This window comes from Oryzias latipes, chromosome 7, assembly GCF_053564925.1.
Source record: "Oryzias latipes strain Hd-rR chromosome 7, Olatipes_Hd-rR_3.1".
In the NCBI taxonomy this organism is placed as follows: domain Eukaryota; kingdom Metazoa; phylum Chordata; class Actinopteri; order Beloniformes; family Adrianichthyidae; genus Oryzias; species Oryzias latipes.
Genome location: NC_136243.1, coordinates 9,754,072 through 9,781,924, shown reverse-complemented (window position 1 = coordinate 9,781,924; position 27,853 = coordinate 9,754,072). Strand labels below are relative to the sequence as shown.

The 27,853-nt window shown below is 40.2% G+C and overlaps 1 protein-coding gene across 1 annotated transcript in view; it reads right to left on the bottom strand.

The window, feature by feature from the left end:
* The window catches only part of marchf9 (membrane-associated ring finger (C3HC4) 9), a 30,617-nt gene extending 3,880 nt beyond the window's left edge, over positions 1-26,737 (bottom strand). The window contains exons 1-2 of the mRNA XM_004071045.5: positions 25,173-26,737; positions 2,675-2,830 (exon numbers count right to left, since the gene is read on the bottom strand). Of these exons, the coding sequence (XP_004071093.1) occupies positions 2,675-2,830; positions 25,173-25,517 (501 nt within the window). The 5' untranslated portion in view covers positions 25,518-26,737. The remainder of the gene's footprint in view (positions 1-2,674; positions 2,831-25,172) is intronic.
* Positions 26,738-27,853: the final 1,116 nt, after the last annotated feature.

Below are 27,853 nucleotides of genomic sequence, written 5' to 3'. Positions count from 1 at the left end.
ATCACACATTAATGTTTCTTGATAGAATTAGTGTTTGTTTTTCTTTTTTTACCCCCTTTATTTTTGAAGCACCGTTCAGGCTCCGGAACTGTTTAAAAAGTACTGGAGAAGCTACATTAAGCAATGTTTGAAACAAACAGCACTTTATTTCCTAAGTCTTACCTTTAGAACCTTTTTGGTTAAGCCATTCATTCCTTGTTTTTTTTAAACTGAAAAATATTTGGCTGTGTCAATCAGACAATGTTGACTCTTCCCTTTAAGAAAAAATACATTTTAAATTACCAAAAAAAAAAGCACTATGTATTTGTTTGGATAAACGCACCTTGTAGGGAGATACAGTTGCAGGGATTAACATTGTGATCATGAAATAAAATAAATGTTACTATTTTATTACAATGATAGGTGTATTAATATTCAGGTAGAGCTTTTTCTATGTATCGTATCGTGGGACGCGTCTCGGGTTACGTATCGAATTGCCAGACTCTTGCCGATACACACCCCTAAAACTACAATATTGTTCATCATTATAGCAGCACCAGTAGTGTTAGGTATGTGTGTGAGGGGCTGTTTGTTTAAACGGCTCTCATTTAACCCTTGTGCTATCCTAGGCACTTTACCATTGGGAGTTGGGTCACCTAGACCCACTAGACAGTGCGCTGAACCTTTTTTCTTCAATGATTTGTGATCTTCACTGGTGTCCATGGATTACATGAAATCTTTCCACCTTTATCCACCTTTGTCATGGTAGGGAGAACACGTCAATGTAAGGGTGCGGTTATCTAAGATAGCACAAGGGTTAAGGGTGACGCCCACAATTCAGAGGTGTATTTCTGACAAACTCCTACTGCTCTGCAGAAACTATTTCCTAGAAAACAACACAGGTTTTTTATTTTGGCTAAAAACAGCATTATCATAATTGTAAGACAACTGGGAACACTTTAAGAAATTCAGGGGTCATCTTCAGTTTAGGACCTGTGGAAAAAATAATTTCCATGGAAGTTTTTGGTACACAATAATAAATTTCTGTGGGGTGGACCGAACATGACTCTGCCTTCCCTCTGACTTATCCAACCCGCCTTTTTTAGAGTTGAGTCAATAATACTACGCCACATGATATTAGTGATTATCTGTCCATGTAATCTACTGCATGTCGATGGTTCCACCCGGTGCTGAAGCAGAACAAAGCTTTGCTGCTGGAGCCTGAGGCAGGAGGAGTTTAGTGTGTCCCTCATCTGGAGTCGGAAACTGCAAAGCTTTGATCTACTGTGTCTTTAGACATCATGAGAACAACTGGAGGATGTGTGGAAAACACACACAACCAAAATGGTTACTTTTATGCCAGAACAACCTTGATGAGGTGAGTAACCTTTTCTTTTTATTATTTGGGATTATTCATAATAATGCTTGATTTAAGATGATAGTTTTGTTTTATAAAAAGGACTAATCCTTCTATGTATTATGGTTGGTTTCTGGCTCTTATGGGAGCACAACACTTGTGTTCTGATGTTCAGAGCTTCTTGAGATTTTCCGGACTGATGTTAAAACTTTATTCACAGTCAGCCTCATTTGGCTTCATGTAAGCTGTTTAATTTGTACTGTTGTAGATGTTCAAACAGACTTAAAACAGTAAAGAAAAGAAAAATGATTTGGATCAACAAGTTTGTTTTGAGATGTTAAAATTTGGAAAAATTTCACAGCATCCCCCTCTGTCACTGTGAACGCACTTTTGTTATCCGTCTTGAATCACAACTGTTTGATTTGCTGCTAACGTTGTGCTTTTATTTAACACATGACAAAAACTAAAAAAGCTTTAAAGCGATCTGCCGTTAGTTTATGTAATTTGTCCCCAGCGAGAAAAACCCACAGATGACAAACACATCACCTCCATAGGTTTTCTTGGCCGCCTCAGAGAAGGAGGGCAGACGGACGGTGACGCAGAGGGAAAATGTGTCGGCACAATATGGCAAACAGTCCTCACACCAGCGACAGGCCTGTGATTTGTTCCATCAAAGAGTGTGCTGCAGCAGCGTTTGTCCGCTGACTAACTTAATATGAAAGGTCACTGACAGCATCAACTTTGTCTGTGCGATGTTTTCTTCCTGCCTGATTATCACTGGTATTTTGAGATATATTAAGATTTTTTTTACCAGTGAGTGTAAAAAATATGAAATATTATGTCACACTGGTTTTTTAGATTTCAGATTAAGCCACTTTTATCTAGATTTGAGAAATTTTGAAAATTGGTGGTGCAAACCCACTAGAACAACGTGTTGCAGTTCCTCAAATGACCACTAGAGTCTGTTTTTTTCTTTCAAATAGAGCAGTTTCCTATTAACCTCCATTTAAGGGTTACCAACTTGTGTCAAAACGTCTATACTTTTTTGTGAAGATTGATCACTTTTCATGTTTTAGATTTTTTTCTAGGTCAAATATGAATATAAAATGATTATTGTCTTGTTTAGTACACTAAATTTCCTAAAAGGACATGTGGATTGTAAGTACCTAATTCTGTTGTAAAGATGACTACCATGCAGTGTTTGCTTTGTGAGCTGACCTGGCTCCAATTCCTTTCATTCATGTACGTGGTTCATACCGGAAGTGAAAGATTTCCCATAGGTTTTGTGGAGGTTTTTTTTTCTTCAAAGCAAATTAATTGTGGTTCTACTTATAGTACCTGCAGTGGGTTCTTGGTGCTGATAGCCAGGACCTGGTACTTGAAGTAACAAAGCTCACAGCTCCAGGAGCCCCTCTCGCTTATCCATCGGATGAGGCAGGGCTGATGGGTGCAGCGCACAGAGCCGTCGCAACGGCACGGGCTCAGCAGCTCCCCCTGCAGGGAAGACAAGGAAATCCACAGTTAGACACAAACCAGTTCTGAGACGGAGTTTATTAAGCTGTTTTTAAAAAAGGAAAACATTGATAGTGTTTTGTGAAATTAAATCACCTTCATTAATATTACTTGAAATAATTAAACTCAATATAAAGTTACAAAAAAACTATGCTGTCAATATTTATATTTGCAAATTAGCAAGCCATTTCTGTATCCAATACAGGCATAAATTATTCATAATGGTTTACACATCAAAATGTTCATGTCTACTTAATTCAATTCTGTACAGTGTACACGTTTTTTGTATATTATGAAGCCTCTCACAGAGCTCCAGGGCAAAATCATTACAGCTTTTACCCCTTATCCTTCCATTTTCTGACTGAAGGCTCATGTGTCGCAGACTGTCCTTTCGCCAGATGGAAGCATTTTTTAACGACAGTTCAAAGAAACCGAGTAAAAAAAGCGACTTTGTTGCCATTTCCACATTCCCTCTGAGGTCTAAAATAGAAGGTGCATTAGTCAAATGAAATCAGCTGAACAGTGTTTTTCCTCCCTGATGGATCTGGTTGGAGAGCTAAGGAAGTGTGAATCCTCCACATTTATGAAGAATCTGTTCATGTCCACTCTCTTATGCCTCTTTTTTTTTGCATGCTCGTCGTTCTTACTCCAAGCTTAGTTGTCATGTTCACTGCATTCTCTGCGTCTTCCTTTTGGACAGATGACAGAGCAGGAACAAAAGAAGGTGTGTGGAACAAAATTTAGGTGTGTGTGTTCTGCCTGTTCAGGTTCTGGCTGTTTTCTATTATGTCTTTGAATGTTAGCACAATTCAACAATCCATGTTTTGGTTGTCTTAATGTCACTACATTCCTGTCATGACCACACAGGGTGTTGTGTTCTCAGCTGACTGGAGTCGCACAAATGTCTCTGTGCTGAATGTGACAGAGTTCAAGAAAGCATGTCTGAGGGGTTTTCTGCTGGGTCTTTGCTTTTGTGGTGCTAGAATGTTGGTGTTTGTTACGGTTGCAAAATAGATTTTTTATCCTGAAATTAATGTGGACCAGCATTCAGAAGGTTTGATCCTCAGCGAGTCCTACTGGTGTTCCAAGGGTCCGACTAAAGTTTGGACAGTGCAATTGTCCTTCAGAGAGTCACATCAATATTTAGAAAGTCTGAACAGAGACTAAGTTGGTAGTTTACGCTTAAAAATATAGTTTATTTTAATATTTCAAAGACTAATGATGATCTGAAACCCGTTTTGCGAAGGACAGGCGGCCTGTCCATGATGTGCCTCCCTGTCCCAACAGTAGCTGGGATAGGCTCCAGTAACCCACTGAGCACAAAAGGCATTAAGTTTGGATGATGAATGAGGGGGTTTGAAACCCAAAGGCTCATTGAAATTGTGTTATTTCTTACTATGTGACCATAGACAAACTGAAACCACCTTTTGAAGCTACCTCCCCCAAAAGCTAGAGATTAGAATTGCTTCCAAAATCAAGCCTGTCTCTTACTTGGATATAATTAGTGTGAAGTTAATCTGCATATCAACATATTTATGCAGCACACATTCTTTGTAATTTTTTGTTTATGGGTTTTTGCAAAAAGTCTTTATTAAAACTATGGTTTTTTTTGCAGTATACTGGACCGGCCCAAGAACAAACTACTGACCAGTCCAGGGTGTACCCCGCCTTTGCCCAACAGCAGCTGGCTTGGCTCCAGCAGCCATGTGACCCCAAAATGAATTAATAAGCAGATTGTATAGATGGATGGATGAATGAAGAAAAATGCTCCACCCTCCCCTTTACAGTTGTCAAGAATAAGAAATCATGCAATGTACTCTACAAATATCCTGGAAACTAGACTTAAAACGTGGAGTAAATCTGACTAGAATCAGTAACTTACTTATTTATAACTGACTTTTGAAACCAGCCTCCAATGTTTTTTGCCAGAACTTCAACATTTGCCACTTCCTTGTTTGCTTAAAATTTTGGAATGGACACTTGGGATTTAGGAATCCTCAACTGTAGAACTGAACCCTGGATTTAGCTTGGAAGTCTCTATACTTGTTTCAGTTTTTGTGATGAAGGAAGTGGAAGAAATTAGAGCAGAAATGTGTGAGGGAGATGTGACGTACAAATTTACATTGACACAGGTGACAAAAAGACCAGTGTGGAAGTCCAGGTAATACAATACGTGGTAACCCCATTGTAAACTGTGGTTCAAACTTTGAACATAATTTGTCAGAGAGCCATAGAACATCATTTAATGTAGCACCAACTCAAAATAAAAATAAAAATAAAAGAATTTCTTGCGATCAAGGCTTCAAAAATGTCTTTCTTTGGCCGTTGATACAGGGAGACACATTTTTTGGGATGTGTTTTTTTTTCATATACTGAAACAAACTCAAGAACATTTAAAGACAGCAGCAATAACTCTTCCCTTTTTTAAGAGAACTTGTTTTGTGCAACTTTTGGACATAAAGGCCTCAAAACCTTCTATAAAAAAGGAAACCCCTCACAAATGTTTTAAGGTAGTTTGAAAACTCTCCAACAATTTGTTCCTATAATTTTCTGTCAACAGTTACAGTCAGTCACATCCAGTCCATAGTTTTAACAGTTTTTTGACCATGAAAAGTGGAATTACAAGCGATTTCACCAAGTTGTTCAATGCTCCAATTCATGTTAAAGGATAAAAAAAAGTATAAAAAGACTCAGGAAATAAGCAAGGAAACTAGAAACTGTTCCTGCAGATTTAACAAATGTAAACCTGTAAACCTCTCAGGAAGGAAAAACCCTGTAAGCTGTGATTTTGCTCAAGATGGATCCAGAAACAACTTAATCTGTTTTTCAGCAGTGAGTTTTATCTTCAAAGCTTTGCAAAATATCTTCATGGCTCAAAAAAAAAACCTCTCTCTGTCCATAAACAGAAGTCTGACGTGACAGATTAAACAGTGCATTTCTGCAAAAGATTATATCAATCCTTGTAGCATGCAAATGTCAACTCCTGCAAAAGCCACAGCACATTTTAAAAACACTAGACAATGCAAAACGTCAGCCGCTCAAACACCAAGGCTGGGGTTTCTATTGTACTATGATGAGCAATAAAGAGGGCATATTCACCACATAAGTGATGACCACAGTGAAGCTGTTTCACCTCAATTAAAAATCCTTTATTCTAGATGACTTGGCCTTTGATGGCACCTTTTCATTATGTTTTATGTGAAAGTCATTCATTAAAAGCTTTTAAATCTGCATCTTTTCTGGGGAATCGTCAGTGTGATTCATTAGAAGATCAATGAAAAGGAACAGCTTGATGTGAAGTGAGTTTGGCAGAGGGGCATGTTAGCACTCGGCACTGACAGCAGGGAGCATCGAGGCTTTAAGCTCTGTTAGGGGGGAAGAGAGCGGAGTTCTGAAATCTGACTGAAATCTGACTTAAAAATTAGAGAGTGATTAAAAACAGGAGTTTAGCTCAGTTTGACTCGAAACAAACCTTCTCAGTTAGCATTAGCAAAGCACAAAGACTACAAAGCATTCATGACAAGACTTTATTGGAATACTTATCGTAACCCTTGTGCTATCTTAGGCACAACTGGGAGTTGGGTCATCTAGACCCACTAGACAGTGCTCTGAACCTTTTTTCTTCAATGATTTGTGATCTTCATTGGTGTCCATGGATTACATGAAATCTTTCCACCTTTATCCACCTTTGTCATGGTAGGGAGAACACATCAATGTAAGGGTGGGGTCATCTAAGATAGCACAAGGGTTAATGTAGAACAGGGGTGTCAAACTCATTTTCACCGAGGGCCACATCAGCATAGCAGCTGTCCTTAACCCTTGTGCATCTAGACCCTAGTGGGTCTAGATGACCCAACTCCCAATGTTAAAGTGCCTAGGATAGCACAAGGGTTACAGGGCCAAATCTAACTTATACATGTAACGAAATGTAATGGAAAAATAAATGTAACTACTCCTAATATGTTTTTAAAGTGACAATTACAGTTGCATAGAAAATATGTGTTTGCTTGTTACTCTAGCATAAATCCTTTTAAATGTTGCCCGCTTATTAAAACCCACACAACTCCATTAATGAAAGATCAAAGTGTCCAAGTGAATAAAGAAAAATAACATAAAACTGAGCTAGAAGGAACATGTATTATAGTGTAACATTTTACAATGTTGAGAAATGAAAAACTTTTATGCTCTCGCAGGCCACATAAAATGACATTTGGCCCCCGGGCCTTGAGTTTGACCATACCTGCTTGTGAAATGTGAAAGAAAAACATGATACACTTGTAATCAGCATAGTTTATGTTTGTGCTAGCAAATAAGTTAGTCTAAAATGATAGGTGAACACTGAGTCAGAATACAAAACTTAAAATGTTTGTCAGTGAGTTGAAGCATAGTCTGTAAAACAGCAAAGGCTTCATGGGTTCCCAATCATGATGCTAAAATAAGCTGAGCAAAGCATCAAACACCAACTGTATACGAGAACTGGACCGAGTGAGTGTTACATCATCCATGGAAAGTGACTTACTTTCAGCTCCAACCAAATGAAGTAATTTTTTTTTTAAAACATGAATGATGGAACCAGAAAACATGATTAAGTTGTAATTGGACTGGTCAGTATGAGTCATCATTTCTATGGCAACCACTCTCACCAATCAGGAGTGAGCTTGTTGGAAGGCCACACCCCTACCACTTGAAAGCAGGCTCGGGAGAATCTGTCAATTAAACATTTCAAACGTTTGATATGAAACTACATACTGTTATAAACAGATATAAACTGCATCTGATTGGTCAGTTTATAACTTGAGCAATTATGAAAAAAAAATGAAAAAAATGTTTGGGTTAGCAAGAACAAGTTAAAAAAAAAAGGTAACAGAAGAAGAGTGGTTATTCTGACCAATAAAATGATTGAGTAAAAGCTTATTATTCCTCTATAAAAGTCTATGGGACTTTGGCATCTTGGAGCCAGCTGGTACTTCCTGTTTGTAACGCCAGGGGGGAGGGGTCACTCAGTCCAGCTCTCGTATACAGTCAATGGTATCAACATAAATCCTCTCTGTGTTTTTTTCTAAATCTGCAATTTAGCTGAAGAATCACCTGAGTGCTGCATCCCAGGCAGTGAACATTTCCACTCTTCATTCAAAGCCTGAAATGCTGTTGTTTTGTTAGAGAAGCATTTTCTGGGGCATGCCTAAAGCCAACCTTTGTGCTTGCTGTACCCCGGACACCACAGTATTAGATGCTGTGAGTAGGTGTTTGCTGTGGGAAGGCTTGCACTGGGAGATATAGGGAGGGGTTGTTTGAAAACCACTGTAATGTTGGCCAACACAATGGTGCTTAAGAGAGGCTGAGAGGCTGCTGTTCAATTGTTCACACACCACAAAGCCCCCTAAACCCTTGCTTTAGGCTCTACTCATGCTATATGTTCTGTCTAACACAAAAACGAATCAAGGGTTTTTGTAGTTTCTTTTCCGTTTAGGTGAGCTAAATTGAATGGAGGTCGGGGAAGTCTTTGTTACGTCACACATACACAGAAAATTGGGACATAAACGGAAAGAATTGGAAAGTAGCAATGCTCTTCAATGATTTTATTTGCAGTAAAAACTCTAAACAAAGTCAAATAAAAGCATTGCAACAATTTAATTCTAGTGCGGACATCTTCCAAGTTTTAAGTATTTGGAAATGTGTGTTATAGTTAGCCATTAGACCATATGTCTGTCTGTTGAATTGTTCATTAAAATAATTTGTATTACGTTATTTTTGAATACTACATAATGCAGTAGAACAAATAAAAAATTTGGGGCTTTATGGTGGGATACTACTTTTAGTTGTCACCTCATAGCAAGAAGATTCTTGTCAAGCTGGGACCTTTTTGGTTGGACTTTGCATGTTTCTTCAAAGCTTGTCACCTCCTTCCATAATCCTAAAGTATTAATGTGTTTTTGTAGAGCTACATAGTGGTGTAGTGGTTAGCACTCACAACGAGAAGGCCCTGGTTGGATCCTGTATGTATGTAGTCTGCATGCTCTCCCCATGCGTGTGTTTTCTCCTTTCACAATCCAAAAATTCTTAGGTTGAATTGTCTCTTAGTTGTGAGTGTGTGTGTGGTTGTCCATCTTTGTGGACTGGGGAACTGTCCAGAGTGTCCCTCACCTTCTCCCTTCAGTAGCTGGCTAGGCTCCAGCAACCCCATGACCCCAAACAGGAATAAGCGGGTGTAAAAAATGGATGTTTTTGAAGATTCTAGATTTCCCCTCAGAAATGTGTGCTATGTGTGTTTCGGTTTTTACAATTCAAACAGAAGATGATTACAGTATAGGCTCCAGCAGTCTCAATAACCCCAATCAGGAGAAAGAGATAGTGGTTGGATGGGTAAAATATGGAATCCAAGTCTAAAACTGCGTAACTCCACGGCAACTTTATCCGTGGAGTCAGACAGTTTTTTGGTTTCCAAAAAGCAAAATCTAATACAGGCAGCTTCTGTCAAAGCCACCTCCTGGCAAAGGAGGGAAATTCGTAAAGACCAACTCCGGCTAAAATACTGTTTTACATTTTTCTCATGATCAATTGCATCTGTAAAGAAAATTAGGAATAAAAATGTCATGACGCTCAAGGCGTGAGGACCCAAACGCTGGAACCCAGAAGAAGACAGGTAAGTGATTTTGGCGAGAAAATGATTTATTGTTTCTCCAGGTATGGTAATGTAAATAGTTGGAGGTAGTCTAGGCTTGAAGACAGCTGGTGGCGTGGCTGGAGGGCTTAGTGCGGTTAGTGTGGGCCGTGGGGCCTTCTGGCTTCACCGAGCAGCAGAATGGCAGGAAGCTGACGTCACTCGTGAGATGATGATGATCCATAAGGGGTAACGAACTGGCGTTGAACTAATGAGTGAGGTCTCCTTTTAAGCAGCATGGTAGATGAGGTGAGTGAAGTCAGCTGGTGGCAATCAGGGAGCAGAGCAGGAAGAGCTGGAGGGGGAGGAATCTGACAGGCACCTTGACAAAAAATTGCATTTCTGAGTATTTCTTGATTTAAATCATGGTGAAAGACAAAAAAAACGTCATTTGAAGAAAGTCTCTTCTGTGGTGTCACAAATGTGCTAGGCGGGCCACAAGCTCCCTGCTCTGCTCCATTCTGATGCATTCACTTGCAGACAAATAGATCCATGAACGTCTTTGTTTTCCACCTCTTAGCTGATATGAGGCTCAAAACTGTATGGCTGGATAGCTCCAAAATTGCTTGAGTTTTGAGGGGCAAGTGGGAGAGAGTGTAAACAAAGGGTTGATGGGACATCAGCACTGGCTAACTCAGTGACAACAGTTTCATCTACAATGGAAGAGGAGACTGTCGAATGTACTACTGTTGCTCCGCAGAAACTCTGGCCTAGAAAACAATGCCAGTTTTAAAAAACGGCATGATCACAATTAAAAGACCACTAGGACCACTTTAACAATGGATCAAAAGATGATCGGAGTGGGGATTAAGTACTTGGAGTTGGGTTACACTTAAGTTTCACATCCAGAGCATTGGGACTATTGTAAACAACGCTCAAATCCCCCAAACTGTGCTGACTAATGCCTAATCAGAGATCAGTCTTTTGCAATTAGACAGCTGTTGGATTCAGTTCTTCTCAAGAACATTGTCACACGGAGATGGATCCTATAGTTGATCAAATTAACAATTGAAACTTGCATGTTTTCTTTTGTTGGTACCACACCATAGCAACGGTCAGGTTTGGAGCATTTTGCAGCCTTTGAAAATAACACTTTTGACACTTAGCTGGAAGCCGTGAAGCAACTGAGCCAAACTTAAAAATAAGTAGTTAAAAAAAAAATCTGAAGTTTAAAAGAGGCATAAGGAAACAATGGCTTGTCTTTTTCCAGTCCCCATTTTGTGATTCTTTGCGTTCCTGTTTGGACCTTATTACTTTACAACTGCAAAAACAATTGCAAAGAGGCAAAAGGACCGTATTGTGAGTTCTTTCGTTATCTTTAAAACTATTGTGGCCTCTAACAATAAGCAATTCAAACAGCAACTACTAGTCAGTACGATGGTCAGTTAACTTATTTTGTAAGCACAACTGTTTATGGTAATTTATGTATTTATGTACCCTCCAAAAAACAATATGTGCTTATTTCAGAAAGAAATGTATGTTTTCCTCTTAAAAAAACCTACAAAAATGTACTTTTGCATTGTCAGTGACTAGTGTTGACACCTGTCATTTCAATGACTGCTTTGCCTCCACGGGGTCTGTCAGTTTCTTCATCTGCTCATGACTCACTTTCACTTGAGGAGACACTGCAGCAACATGGAGCGCCATCTTCCTGAACCATACATGTCATTCCTTTAAAGGTGAGTAAGCGGTTAGGCAATTATATAATCACATTTTAGGCTTAAGTGTGAAGAAGGGAAGCAGTTATGTGTGAAGGAGGATTTTCATGTATGTTAACCAGGATGGATCCATGCAGCTTTTCAGTCACGAGTTACTGTCGGGTCATCTGTCTGTCATCATGTTCAAGTCACTTTTTGGCAAACCTTTTTGCTTTCATAAACCTTGAGGTTCATGAGGTTTTGTATTAACTTAAAAGAAAATATATTTTGTTTCCTTTTGCAAACATAACGAAAAATTTCTTAATTTAACAAGAAGACATTGGTGCATTGGTTCAGATTTCCTATAGCTTTAAAAAAAACATTGTTTTTCTTGTCCGCATAAGATGAACAGAAAAAATGATTTTGTTTGCCCAAAACAAACAATTTCCGCAGTCAAAAATTGAGATAAAGAGTAACATTTTTTTAAATCTATTGTGGTTTGCTATATACTAACTTGTGAGCATAGAATGATTTAAAAGAAGGTGGGAAAATGTGCTTCCAAGATGATGACTTTTTTTTTTAAACTTAACAGTGTATATATTTTAGTTAGAGACTAAAATGTTTCAAGTCTGCATGTGGCCCTGCAATAGATGGGAACCCATCCAGGTTGTACTCCACCCTCACCTCAACAATGGGATAGCCCCCCGCCTATCCCATTCCCCCGCAAAGGAATAGAAGATGGATGCTTTTTTTTTTATATACTTCTTGTAATTCAGTCTTTTCTCATTGCAATTTATTTTATATGGGGTTAGATCATTTATACTGATTGGTGTTTTGTATCCATCCATCTCATCCCACTCATCCATTGAACTGAAAACTTCCTTCAGTTCAATCGGTGCAACATCAAAGTACTCCTAGGATGTCCTAAATCTTCCCTTGGCATTCCCCCTGGTAGGACATACACAGATTACCTACCCAGTGAAGCATCCAGGAGGCATCCAAAAGAGATGCCCAAGCCACTTCAACAGACTCAACTCAGACATGTGCAGGTTATTCAATTTCTCACCCCATTTCTAAGAGAGTGCAGAAATGCCCCGTAGAGGAACTCCTTTCAGCCATTTGTATCTGATTTCTTGTCCAATTGACCTGGTGGTCATGACCATGGTTGAGAGTAGAAATGTATAGACTGACCAGCAACAAACTATAGAGCGACTCTAGCTGCTGCACCCATCCTCCTGCCACACTCCATCCTTCCCTCACCTTTAAACAACACCCCGAGATAAACTCCTCCACTTGAGGAAGGAGTTCTCCACCCACTCCAAGATGGCAAACCACAATTTCCTCGCCGGGAACCATGGCCTTTGACCTGGAAGTGCTAATTCTCAGCTGCTTCACATTTTCACTGTGAACTACCTCGATGTGCATTGAAAATCCCGGTTTGAATAAGCCAAAATAACAACATCATCTGCAAAAAGCAGAGATGAAATCATGCAGTCTTCAAACCAAACTCCCTCCAACACCTGGCTGAATAAAGAAAATCTGTCTATAGAAGTAATGTACAGAACCGTTGACGAAGGGAAACAGTGGATTCTTTAGGAGGTGTTTGCCCATGAATCCCAGCCACGGGGTGGGTGCAGGGTGGGGCCCCAGAGATGGCAGTTCTGACAAAGCAATGGGGCTTGTTTTTTAATGTTACCAAGCTCTTGATGCTCATCACCCAGGGGGGTGTTCCAAAAAGCAGGTTATGCTAGCTCCCACGGTAAGTTTGAGGCTAAAGAAGTGGATAACCTCTGCTTTCGGTTCCAGAAATGAAGGTATGTTTCAGGGTATGTCAAGTTGCCATAGCAACTCATACTCTGAACATAACCTGGTCTGGAGCAGGTTTAGTTGAAGGTTAGTTTGTTTTCAGAGAGGTGAAGCAGCATGGCGTGTCCATTTGAAGATGATTTAGTGGATGAAAAAGCTCAGATAATACTTTTTCCACCATGAGAGGGTGATAAGACCACATATGGATGATGGAAAGATAAACATTTTTACTTTGATCTAACTTAATTTTTTGCTTCAGTTAAGATAACTCGTAGTTATCAGACATTTATTTTACCTTAATTCAAATGATTTTTCTATATATGTGCGTCACAATGAAAATATTTTATTTTTCTCCAAGCAGAAACTCTTTCTTTTGCTGATGCAGCCGTATTACTTTTTTGATGGACGCATAATCCTCTTACACTGTCATTAAAATCTCTGACTATAGTATAGTATCTCTTTTTTTTCTCCATGCGTTTCCATGGTGACTCCGGAAATGGGCGATTGAGAATGTCTTTATGTACTTGCTGTGCACGTGCATTAACCCAGGGTTACCAAGTTGAGCGTAAATACGCCAACTCATATCTGGTCTTTTGAAACCAACATACCCAGCTGGGTAGCTCAGTTGGTAAGGTGAGAGGTACTGGGTCATTTACCATATCAATGGCGAGCAATGAACGTCACCCAGTGAGGGCCCTTAGGCAAGGCCCTTAACGCAACTGCCTCCCGAGCGCGGTTAGGCTGCAGCTCGCCGCTCCCCCAGGGAATGGGTCAAACTGCGGAGAAGAATTTCCCCAATTGTGGGATCAATAAAGTATTAATTATTATTATTCAATTATACCCCGAGTAAGCAAGTTCAGGTGGATTTCAGCCAGAGTTCAGGGTTAAAGTCAGGGTAGTTTAAACAGGCTTCCTGGAATAGCCCCCCAGGTCTGGTGTAATATGAGAAACCCTGTCAGGGGCATTTTTTAACTGGTTCTGTAAGAGGATCTCAAGTCCTCCACTCATAATCTGCATTAATGGCACCTGTTTGAATTCTACATGTGTTTTTTTTTTATCCCACCATTTAGGCTCTCTGGTAAAATAAAAATGTAATGGTTTCCATAATAAAAAGTAAGGAATTGTTTGGACTAAAAGGTGAATCAAACAAAACAAAAGAAAGCAGACAAGTAAAAATTTATTCAACTAATTTACAAATAGTTAAAGCACATAACGTATTACTCCCCAACGCTTGTGACTACAGTGACCGAGGTGCTCTAACAGTCCATCAAGCAGTGCGGTTTCATAATTAACCAAAGTTGTACTAAAACATTCAGACAGATCTTTGAGGTTTTTGTACCACAGAAAATAAATTTGAGATCAATAAGCACAAATAGAAACATGCATAATGCAGGCTGGATTATGAAGTAGATTTTCTATTTTGAAAATAATCAATGATTTTAACTGTGCCATATGGTCTGAAAAGGGTCACTTAATTAGCTTTGATAATTTTAGTTGGCTAGGTTTAGGAATTTGGGGCTTACACACAACAACAATGTTAAAATAAACTAAAAACATTTTTAAATTATTTTTTAACTGCAGACATGAAACCACCTACTTCTACCTTTTCTGCATTCAGATGATCCCATCGATATATGTTACTGGATTGGCTGTTACGTGACATACGCATAGCTCAATGCATATCCATTGCTTTGCATTGAGTCTAGCCCTTCTTGCTGTGTGAAGTAATAACAAGGTCCATCAGGCATGCAAAGAATCACAAAAAGGGGCACAATGTTTGGGCATCAACTGAAAAAAATTATGACAAAAAAATTATCCGATGCAGAGGCATCACCTTTGGGCGGGCGGCCATGGTGCAGTGGTAGGCCACTGATTGGAATACTGCAGATTTGATTCCCGCATTACCCGCCCGTGTGTCGGGTCCTTGGGCAAGACATTGAACCCCTCCTTGCCTCTGGTGGGAGGTTGGCGCCAGTGTTCGGCAGTGGAGCCGCCATCAGTGTGCAAATGTGTGTGTGAATGTTTGTGTGAACGGGACTGTGACTGTAAAGCGCTTTGGGCCTTCGAGGAAGGTAGAAAAGCGCTATACACACGTTAGTATACGCAATTTACTATTTTACCATTTCGTTAGTAATCAAATTTCACGCTGGGAAGCGTGAAGTGTGTGCTACAGTGGGTGCTAGCATGCTAGTTTGGGTCATCCACGTATATTTTTATTGATGTTTGATGTTTAATTTAATGTTTATTACCTCAAAATTTGACAAACTTGCTGTTTTCAACATGTCGGTTTGCAGTGCAGAAATAAAATTCATTCCTCCTTTCTTGGCTTGAGTGACAAGCATTTACAAGCTCAGTTACATAGATTCTGGCATACAGGCCAAATCTAAAATAATGGATATTTAATAGCTGTGAATTTGACAGCAATGTGTTATCTGTAACACTAGAAAGTGCAGTTCTTGCACTATTTATAGATTATTCTTTAGAGATAGTAAATATTTAAATTTAGCACCAGATCAATAATTTCCCTACCTTTAATCAAAGCTAGGTTTTGTGAAAATTGGTTTAGAAATGAGGGAGCTAACCCGATTTTTATGGTTGATGCCTGCCTGTCGTAACTACACCTGGAACAGCAGGGTTCTGCTAACGTGACTCAGTGCATAGCAAGTGCTCCTGCGTGTGCACATCTCTGAGTATAGCAGCAAATAGGCAAAGGCCAATCCAGTGATATATTGATGGATGATCTTATTAGGCATAGGATGTCTTTTATTTTAAAAGGAAGTCATGTGAACATCTGTCAGAGGTTGTAAACTATTTCATATATGGAAAAAAAAAATGTCGTTGTCTGTGCATTTGTAATTTTAGGTTGTGGTCAGTGAGAAATCAACCCAAATGGCTTTTTAAAGACCCATTTTGATGAAAATTGTGTTTTTGGTGTTTTCCGCATGCTTTTGTAGCAATTTTCACATTATGCAAAGAAAACAAAGATTAAAAAAAAGCATTTCTGGGTATTTCTTTATTTAAATTGTTGTGAATCAGGAGCAGATGAATAAACACTCACACGTCTTTGTTTTCCCCGTCTGAGCTGGTATCTGGATCAAAACTGTACGGCTGGATAGTTCCAATATTGATCACCATTTTTGTTGCACTGATAATGTTACGTTGAGGGTGTGAGGGGTTGCAAGCTAGCGGGAGAGAGTGTAAAAAATGTGGATAATGTGAAATGGGCTAACAATCCCGCCCCCTTTTGAATGAACTTTTGCCGCTCTGCAGGAACTATGTTCTAGAAAACGACTTGAGATTTTTTTATTTCAACATCATCGTAACATAAAAGGCTGCTGGGAACACTTTGAAAAATAGATCAAAATATGATCAGAGTTCAAAGTTTTGACGGTTTGATAGTTTATGTGCTATTTTTCTATATAAGCTTAGTTTATCTACTCTAGAATCGAATCAGATTTGTTTTGATCCTATTTTGATGAGATCCTCTTTAACATATGGTTGAATGAATCTAATTTTGTTTTCTCCTTCAAAAAAAGAGTCAGGTTGTTCTTTGCAAAAGAAAAGAGCTGAACAATGAGGTTAATTACACAGATCACAGTGTGTGAGTGTTATATAGCCGTATTTAACAGTGATGAATCAGAGACACGAATCAGCATCTGCTCACGTTGACTTGGCAGAGAAACACCTGTGTAATCAGCACAGGTTTATGAGCCAGGGACCCACGCCGACACAAATAGCAGTCCCTCTATTTTTCCTGTCTGTTTGCACTCTTGTAGTTCACCCATCTGGCTCATTTGACCTTCTCACTTATAATAAAAGACTTCAAGTGTCCTGCTGCATTAAAAGTGGGTTCGCAGATGAGCCACATGCCACTCATAAACTTTAAAATAACTTGCCTGCTGACATTATAAAGATAACACAGAGAAGGTCATGTATATGAGGGACTAAATAAAAATAATGTGAAAGCCAACATTTCTGAAATGCCATGCTGTCGCTGAAAGATGTGCGTCTGTGCGTTTGCATTTACTGGCTGAAATGAGAAAGTTAATGTCACGATGAACCAGAACAGGATGAAAACAAAAGACCTTTAAAAGCTATAATTATCGCGTTAAATCATGACTACAAGCCGGGGCTGTTTATGCAGAAGATGCAACACATGCAATCATCACCATTCCTTTCCAAACCAAAAATCCAGTAATGCATTCATCGCAGGCCCTCAACTATTGATAAATGCAAGTCAATAATGTGGGAAATGCATCTTCACATCATGCATCCAGAGAAAGCATCAATTAAATCCTTCCAGACATGTTCAAGACTGTGAGGAAGACTTGTTTGATGTTTAAAAATAGTCATCATCATCCCAATCCAAACACTAAAATAGATCTTGTAAACAGGGGCCTGTCTCCTTTTATAGCTCTGTCCAAAATTTTGAGAAAACTGCTTAGTAAAACAGTCAATAATCATGAAAAATTACAAGCCACATTTCTGTGTGTGTGTACTGCAGGTTCAAATCCTGCTGCATCAGCTGGGTCTCCAAAAACAAGAAGCCGTTTTGGTTTTTGTGGTGACGTCAAAGGCAAACCCTAATTAGAGGAAAAACACGTTCAATCAGCCTAAAAAAACCAAAGAGAGCTGCAACACCCTGCTGATTTTAATGTGTCCAACCTAAATGGAAATCCAACTGTTTTTCTCCACTTTCTCTTTCACTGTCTTTTTTGTCTTCAGAACTTGCAAATTGTGAGTTTTTCTCCATTACTGAAAGAAGCAGAACCTGTTTCCTGTATAAGAAATAGTTCCTAATGTTATTTTAAAAATTAATAATAGGTCAGCTGTGGTGTCCAGGTTTTACCAAGTTAAAATGTGATGAGTTTTTATGGGAGGATGTTCGACCATCACATTGATTTAATATTTATAATAGCTTGCAGTGTTTTCATCAATGTCAACCAGTACTTTCAGGCTCAGAGCATCAATTCTAACCCTGTGTCTGTCTTTATTTGTACATTTTCAGTTCTTGATTTAGAATAAAATTGATGCTAAATCAAGTTTGTCTTTTTGTATTCTTTCCTTTTTTATTATAAAAAACTCTTTATTCACTTTAGCTTTATGGTTACATTCTTTCAACTACTGTAACTTTTCAACCGTTTCAGCAAATAACGTAATTCTAGCGGATGCTGCAGTGGAGAAAAGCAGCCCTGCACTGATGTGCAACACTTTACGTTACTGTGTTGGATATTGGTGCAAAGCTGATATGAAAAGCCGCTTTTCCCTATTTTAGAATCAGCTGATTCATCTTGATCTATGCATCAACAGTTGAAAAGTTACGGAAGGTCAAATAGCGTGTTTTATTTAGGTGTTGCCAGCAGCATCTCCGGTGTTAAAGACCCACTCCCATCATCTTTTGATCCATTTTAAAATGTTCCCAGTGGACTTTTTATTAAGATTATGCCATGTTTTAGAAAATCTGTGTCATTTTTTAGGACATAGTTTCTGCAGAGTGCAAGACTTTATTAGAAATGTGCCTCTGAGTTGTGGGAGAGACTGTTGGCGCTGAGTAAGCCCTCCCCTTCCATCTGGTTGCACTCTCTCCTGCTTACAGCCCCTCCTAGACGTACACTGATCTAGTCGTCTGTAAGCGGATGCATCAAAATGGAGAAGAGCAGGGAGCATGTGGCTTGCCGTAGTAGCTTGTACGTCACACCCACAAGCTTTTTCCAACTGCATTTTTTCGTCTGCTTCTGATTTACATTGTTTGAATAAAGAAATACTCAGAAATGCAATTTTAATCCTAATTTTCTTCTTATATTTCCTCCATCATGAGAAAAATGCCACAACAAAAAAATGACAAAAACACAATTTTCATCAGAGTGGGTCTTTAAAGGACCTGGATAAAAAAGGTTCAACAACAAAGGATAAAAACACATTTGATTTTCTGAGCTGAAATAATTCAGGAAAATGAGCTTGTGTCCAACAGTCTTTCTGACAAAAGTCACAATTTTATATAAATAGATGAAATAAAGTCACATGACTCCCTTTACATTCAGGGGTTTGGTGAAACAGACAGAGCTGTAGGTATGACATTGAAAAGCCATTTGCAATACAGTCTCTGTGATCATAAAGTTGTCATAAACGTGTGTTTGACTCTCTGTAAAGTGTGCCAATTTGTGAAAAAAGTTGTCAAACGTGTTTGCCATTGAGACATGTTTAAAATGTTCTTGACTTTAGGTTCTTTGGTTTTGTGCTGTGAGCTTTTTTTGGTCCACACCAGAGTTGACGTTAGCTCTCAAACCTGTCAACTGGAGCAGACTATGTCAGGAAACAGTGGACCAAACAGCTTTGCTGTATTTTTTTCTCTTTTTTTACTAATTTGAAATTGAAAACATTCCTAGATTTACTTCTGCAAATTCTGTGTGCTAAATAGTCTGTTTACATGCACTTGATTTTGAATCTTCTCCAGGGTTCACCTGCACTCAGTTTCCGATGAATCTGAGGAAGTATTCAGACTGCATTAGTCATTTGTTCTGGACCGAGTCCGCTTAATATGTTCCAGACCGAGTCCTGAACCTTGCTTTTGGTCTATATTCAGACTGGCATCAAGCAGACAGTTCTGTTATGGACCAAAGCTTGTAAACAAACCATGTGACTAAACATCTTTTCAGTCATTGGCCAAAAACTACGAGGGCGGAACAAGACAACAATATAAAGATGGTTATGCTGAGCTTTACAACCCCTATCAGGACAGTTAACTTATTCGAACTTTATCTGCCAATTATCAGTTTTGATGTTCAGGAACAAACTTTTTACTTGTTACTTTGGTTTCTGGCAAGGAGACGTGCCGTTTGTGCTTTAACCCTTGTGCTATACTAGGCACTTTAACATTGGGAGTTGGGTCATCTAGACCCACTAGACAGTGCTCTGAACCTTTTTTCTTCAATGATTTGTGATCTTCACTGGTGGATTACATGAAATCTTTCCACCTTTATCCACCTTTGTCATTGTAGGGAGAACACGTCAATGTAAGGGTGGGGTCATCTAAGATAGCACAAGGGTTAAACCAGAGGATGCTAGCAACTGCAGTGATGAGGAGACGTCGGGTATGAAGGTACGCTGATAAGTCTTTATGACATATAGATTGTAGGGAAAACAATGGGAGGCGATGTGGATCACGTTAAAATTGTTTTAATGAGACTGCAATCATCCAACCACATTTTAGTGAGTTGCTGTGTCTCATAGTTGCTGTGTTATTGCATTCCGTTAAGGAACTACAAGGTAGCTTTTAGGATGACATCACAGCGGCGCCTGTCGGTCGCGTGCCGCGTGACGAGACACAGAAAAGCATGTATGAAGCATTTTAAAGAAGCAGTGTTAAAATAAACTTTCTAACAAATAAACAGTTTGACCCTTTCTTCTGTTTGATAACATGACAATCATTGCTTCACATTCGTCCGCTGCTCATCTGTTCCTTTATTCCTAATCTGTTTACATCATGTGATGGCCGACTACGGTGGCCGTTTTGGGTCAGCTGTTCCTCTCCAAGGACGGATTGTATTCAGACTGATGAATCAGACAGCAAATCGAAGCTACGGCATTTGGAAACCAACCGACACCACCTCCAAAGATGTGTTCCAGAGCGGTTCCTGGTCCGGGACCAGGGTCCGCTTGGGTGTATTTAGACTGAAAATGTTTTCCGGATTATCGGGGAAAACAAACTCTGGTTGGTCTTCTTTGCTTATTTTTTTAGTCTCAAGCTTCCAGTATTCAGTCTCTGCAGATGAAAACATCTCAACATGTAAACAATTAAAAGCATAACATCTACACTTAATCTGTAGCCATTTCATAATTTTATAGGTAGCATAATGGATTTGTAGTAAATAAAAACAAAAATCAAAGAAACTCCCTTCACAGTAATTTATTCCTTCATATCTATCAGGTTTTAGAGACCTAACATCTTGTTTTTCTATGTATTCGTTTCGCTCCAGAGCATTAGCTGCAGCAAAAATAGTGGGATTTCAGCCTCTTATTTGAATGTTCTCACATTACCTAATCCTGCTTTTATCCTAAAACAGCTTGACACTGTAGTTTTCCAAAAGTACTTCATCCAAATGCTTCTCTTAGCTGCGATGAAATGCTCATTTGGTGCTGTGATGAGTCTGTAGGACAGCAGGATGGTGGATGTGTTACTGCTTCAAAACAAACTGCGTGTTCATTGTTATGTGGGAACTCGTCACGGCAACAGCTTGGCTCATTAACCCCTTCACACACTTTCACCACGGCGCCTGTGGAGTAAGTGGAAAAAAAAGACTTTATGACTAACAGCAAATCTTTAGCTCCCTGCTTTGAAAACCTCAAACACAAAGTCTTTTCTCTGCTTTTTCCACCATTACATTTGTGGTGGATCAATAAATGACGTACACTCCAGTAAAACAAACAAAACACTTTTAGTCTGTTGGTGATGGTGTGTGGGTAAAAAGATCTCTTGCAATATTTCCAGTAGTTAATTTTGAGCTTTGTTTTAACCCTAAAACTGCAGAAAAATCTAGAGGTTTGCTTATTCTTTTGTTTAAAGAGAAAGAGCTGTGCTTTGATGTTTATACGTTTCTTTTATTTTGGTAGAAGGATGCTGAGGTTAGAGTTGCCAGGAAGGAGGCCTAAAGGAGAAACAACGAGGAGGTTCATGGAGTTATCAAGGAGGACATGAGGGAGGTTGACGTGAGCACGAAGAATGCAGAGAAAAGGATTAGATGGAGGCGGACAATTTGCTGTGGCAACCCCTAACGGGTGTGGCCAAAGGACAAAAAGGAAGTTTAAAGTGTTGAAAGACTCACTTCAATGAAAATTGTGGGTTTTTTTTATGTTTTAACATGTATTTGGGGCATTTTTCTGATGATGGAGGACATACATTTATAAAGAAAATTAAACTTTAAATGGTTTTTATGAGTATTTCTTTCTCTTTTTTAATTGTCACAAATCAGGAGAATATGGACAAATGCTCCACTCCACTGGTCCCACCCACAACATCAGAAGCAAATTTTTAATGAAATACTCCCACTCTGCAGAAGCAATGTTATACAAAAAAACATGTTTTTTTTATATTGGCATAATCATAATTAGAAGACCACTGGGAACTTATTTACAATGTAACACAGGGTCTGTATAGTCCTAACCATTGACTGTATAAGAGAAGTGGACTGAGAGACCCCCCCCCCACACACAAGTGCTCACTGGCTCCAAGAAGCCAAAATCCCATAGACTCCAATAGAGAAATAAACTGTTATCACTCAGTCGTTCTATTTGTCAAGATAACCATTTCTGCTCTGATGAATTTTTAACATGTTTTTTTGACAATCCCATTTTTTAAATGATATTTTTTAAATGATATATTGCGTCACGGTTCTACCCCCATCCTCTTTAATCACCCTCCTGACCCCCCCTCGATTATCTCTCTCTTCTTCCCTTGTTTTCTTTTCCGTCCGCTCCAACAAAAGACTGTTACAGATATGAGTAAGATGAATAAAGTTTAGCCTAAATTACAACAGAGGTTTATTTAAATACACACCTAGTGTGTATTTAAACCCCTTTGTGACAGTAAAATATGCCCAAAACAAGAGGCTTTCAGCTCATTGATAATTGATATTGCAAAATACTATGTGGATTGAGGCTCAGTAGGTTTATCTTACTATTACGTAAAAACAACCAAGTGCATCACAGCATACAACACACACACACGTGATGTCAACTTAAACTGATCAGTCCATCATTTCAGTTTAATGCGTGGAAACACTTTGAATTTAGCAAAAACTTGTGACCATACAGAGTGCTAGAATGTTCTAATATTCCCTTAGATTTTATTGATGAGGAAAAACAACAGTGGGCTGAACTTTAGCAAACTAAAATGTGAATGGATTTGACATTCATTCTTGTTTACATGTTTTAATTTACTCTTTATTGTCTTGCAGGAAATAAAAGGAATCTGGAAAACTAACCCTAACCCTAACCTGCACTGTTCAGTACCAGGTATTTATCTCTGAGTCACACTGGTTGAGGTTCTAGCTAAAGATGTCCTGGATCCATTTTAGGCCACTGAATGGGATCGTCAGCAATGCCAAATTGTGATATGAATCAAATTGTTGTTAAAATGAATTGTCACAACCCAGTGTTTTATGTATTTTTTAGTTGTCTAAATATTACAGCCAGATGGAGCCTGTGAGAGCCTCTACAGTGTTTTTCTTTAAACGGGCGTCTTGTTCCAGTCGTGTTACATACGATTCTAAAATGTGTGGTTACAGGCATAAGACAACTGTACAATATATTTTTTCCTAAATCAATCTACAGATGTTGCCTCCTCTCATTCCACTCCATGTAACAATTCTCAGGTGTGAACATGCCCCCTCAGTAGTTTTGTTTTACTCTCGTATCCTGAAAGAATCTGCCTCACAGTCCCCTTTTATTCTGGAAACCTTTCTTTCATTTCCTTTTTTTTTTTTTGGGGTCAGTAGAAGTTAGGTTCGGTGACCTTCCAGATGGATCCCACTCCCCTCAGATTTTCCCAAAGTGACCACGACTGAAGATAAATATCAGTCACATCGTAACAGCAAGGAGGTGAACAAACACAACCAAGGCCGACGGACTGCTGCTGGCTACATCACGGAGCACCAAGGTGTTAATTTGAAGTGTCACTTCACGACTAAGAAAGTGGTCTTCTTCCTCGGCTGCAACCTTTACAGTCAAACCTCAATGAGGAAGTGCCCCTGAGTTCCCAACTCCAAACTCTTGAAAAGGGCAAGAAGGGGTGATCACCCCTCCTACCCCCCCACCCGATCTTTCTCTAGCACGCCAGCAACTGTTTGCAAGCATACTCCACTGATGATTAGAGTCAACCATCCACAGACAGACAATTAATAGGGTTTCATGCTCGGTACAACCTGCAGTGCTGGGTGATTACGTCTGTAGGTAACCGAACCGCTGACAGCGACATGATCCTCGCTTCCTGTGGTGACCTGCTTTAATAATGAAATAACCATAAAATGGCAAACCCTCCACACAAGGAGGCCGGAGCGGCACTCTGTCAGAGTAAAAGACGGTGCTGTGGAGCCAGAAAACAATCGGTATCACGCCGGAGCTGTACTAGTTTATTGCAGGGCTTTCCCTTTGTTTCCTTTGCTCTTTGTCAGTAGCTATAAGAGGCTGCTCAGAGCCACGTTGCTGGATGAGTCACCTTGCCGGAGAGTCCAAAGCCTAAAAAACATGAACCTTTTATCGAAAGGGGATGTTTGAGTGGGCCAGGACAGGAACGTGGGCTTGATCCCTGTCTGCAACATCAACTAGTGTTCAAAGCCAGCCTGCTGTGATTTATTCTCCGCTTTACTGTTTCCCCATTGTAAACTCTCAGGCAGATGTCATAAATTAGCACATGGGCTGTAACAACACTGTACGCCTATCTTGGAGAAGTGGCTAAATGGTAATATCCATCTGTGCTCCTGCAGGATTTACAGTGTTTCTAATTATCTTGGTGTTCAGAGGTACCTGCTGATCCGAGCGGCACAGGTTTCTGCACATCTGGTGAGACCGACATTTGGCCACAGACCAAACAGGAGCTTGTTGTTTTGTTTGGGCTCCTGTGCAGGAGTGGGGGGGGGGGTGCTTGAAGGATAAGTTATCCACACGTTCTCATGGCAAGGAACAAGTGATCAGTGGTGTTCTGTGACACAAGCAGACTTGCATGGGGAGTGATTTGACTCACGGCGTGTGACTGTTGTCATCCTGCAGACCTAATTGGTTAACTTTCTTTGTTGCCATGCGGTCCAGATTTGAGATGTGAGGGATCTGCTCTAACGCTGACTAGCTCTGAAAAAAACCTGATGTTTGGATGAGCAGATCAGTGAGCGGTCATCCTCTGAAAAGGACAATAGTTGCCTGTGAACTGAAGCTGCGAGGACTGTTCTGAACAGAGTGTGCAGCCTCTTCAGGCGAATTTGAGAGCACTATTTTTATTTGTATTTTTCTGAGGACGCACATGGGGGGGGGAGGCTGGTAGAGCAGCTCTAATCAATCAGGGGGCCTTTGTGGTTTGAGAAATAACACAAAGATGGCAGATGAGATTAAAAAGGTAGGGAGGGGGGGGGTGTGAGGAAGAGAAAGAGAGAGAACTCTCCTCATCCCTCCACGGCTCAACACAGAAATGCACACAATATCAGCATGGAGAGCCATTCTCCGCTGCGTTTACCTGCTCGGGGCCTTGGAAACAGATCCGGCACTGGGGGGTCCGCAGGCTGCTGGCGGTGCTGGTCAGGGACACTGCGTCCAGGCCCACTTGCAGTTTGGGCTCCTTGTCCTCGAACGCCAGGCTCCGGGGCCGCGGGTCGCTGCCGTAATACTCCTCCTCGTCGTCCCGGGAATGGCAGTCGACGAACGGCGGCCAGCCGCAGCCGCCCATCCCCAAACCGCGCATGGTGGAGGTGGTGGTGGTGGTGCGCCTCTCTGTGTCTGAGCCGGACTGTCTTGAATCGGATCGCATAAACACCAGGACTTTGAGTTCATTAAAAAACATGCGGATCCGATACTTGAACATGTTTGTCTGCGTAAAGATGCGCTTCACTGCTCCGAGTTTCTCCTCATTCAGCCTGGAAAATTCATGCTTTTCTGAGGCTTTTCCTCTATCAGGAGAAAGGAGGGCTCCCGCTCCACTGATGGCATGTGTGTCGAAGCCAATGCGGATGAAAGATTTTTCCCTTTCAGCTGGCCGACACACTCTCTCTCAATATTCATTACTCAAACAACTCTCCGTCGAGATGCGTCCTCCACCGCACCCCAGAAAACACCACAACCTGCCTGCCTGCCTGCGCGCTCACTGCTCCATTTCCTCCACCTTCATTTTCAGAGGCTTGCAGGCAAAGGAAATTATTTAAAAAAACAATAACAGCCTACATGTTTTTGCTACCCAAAGCAGAAGATCGAAAGAGAACGGAGTGGAAAGGAAAGCATCAGAGATGTAAAATCTAACGCTAACGGCATCCCATCCACACACTTACATCTGGGACTCTTGTCAAGAATCATAATCCAGAAAATAGAAAAAGAAGAGATAAAATTGGTCTTTTTTATTGTCTTTTTGTTTTATTGTCCATTATTGAATCCTCCGTCAGAGCATGGTCGCTTTTTTCCTCCTCCTTCTTTCTTCTCCCTTTTTTTTATCTCAAAGGCAAAAACAATCCGCGCCGTCCTCCCCGACAATCCTCATCGAGATGAGAAATGCAGCCCTTTGGATTTGCATTTTCACAAGCCTATAGCAGAAATGCAAAAACACCCCAGAGCCCCATGTTTTTCTGTCCTCGCTCGATGTCCACGATCAGCACCTGAGCGCGAGCCAGGAGCCAAATAAACGAGAGGCAGGAAGAAGAAGAAGAAGAAGAAGGCACCTGGATGTTCCGATTATGCGCGTGGATCCGCATCTGTCAGATGTGACACCTCAGCGAAGGCATTGATCATGGGATCAGTTATGTATGGCGGTGATGGTTCTTTTTTCCTCCTCGAAATGGTCGGCTTGGAGATTGAACCCTTAGCAGCCACTACTTCCGGAACAGGGAGGGAAAAAAGCTGACTGTCATCCAGTAAACAGCTCGCCATTTTTTCCCCCCTCCGGTCATCCGTCCATCTCCTCCGGCGGTTGACGCGCCTCTGCCGCGTTCCCAGCAGCTGCGTGGGCAGGCAAGGAGCTGTGGCGGCTTTCTCAGTGACCGGCGGCTGCTGTCCGAGGTGCTGATCTCCCTCTGCTGACGTGAACGCTGCGGGCGCGGGCAGAGGGAGCGCGCGCAGTTCAAAACCGGACGCAAATACACGGCAACACTGGAAAACGCTCATCTGTGTTTTGTCTAATTAACATAATTTACCAAATAGTAATGTGGAAAAACATTTGATCAATTAGTATTTTTCCTAATCTAAAATTTAATCATATTTTTATTCATTCAAGTTATCACGTATATTGAAAGATAACTTGAGATTTTAATTTTAATTTTAAGGTTTCCATTTAATAAGAAAATCAGATGAACAAACTTGGATCATCCAAAGCAGGACAAATAGCCAAAAACGGTGGTCTAACAAGCATCTACATTATTACAGCACGGTCCAAATTATTATCCAGATATTATTTTTCAAAATGCTCAATGCAAATGACAGTCAGCATGATTTTCAAGTTACTAACCGTTAGAGCATTATGTTAAATGTTGTTATCCCATAGTCCGTGTGAATACTCAGTTCTGATTGACTACTGGGTGTGCTGGGTTCAAGTCGGACGGTTTAGGGTTCCACCTCGTGCGTTAATTCCTGATAATGCACACTTCGTCGGCCGTTATCCCTTACTTAGCCCTTGTGCTATCTTAGATGACCCCACCCTTACATTGACATGTTCTCCCTACCATGACAAAGGTGGATAAAGGTGGAAAGATTTCATGTAATTCATGGACACCAGTGAAGATCACAAATCATTGAAGAAAAAAGGTTCAGCGCACTGTCTAGTGGGTCTAGATGACCCAACTCCCAATGTTAAAATGCCTAGGATAACACAATGGTTAAACAAACCTCCTAAAGATAACAGTTTTTCTTTCAAAAGTAAAAACCTCCAAGGTCACTGTTCCACATTATTACACTCAACAGTTTCACAACATTTGATAGATTCCAAAGAATTGAAAATGGTAATTTGTTGAATTTGCTGTATTAGAAGGTCATATTTACTAAACTTAAAAGCTGTTCAAATCAAAACATCTTAGGCAACCTACATTTGAACATAGGACCCTGTATTTTGTAGCAGCTTCACAATTCTTGCATCCATTGAACTTTGGAGAGTTTCTGCTTGAATTTCTTGGCAGAATAGCCTCCCAGAGCTGCGGTTTGGATATGAACTGCCTCTCACCC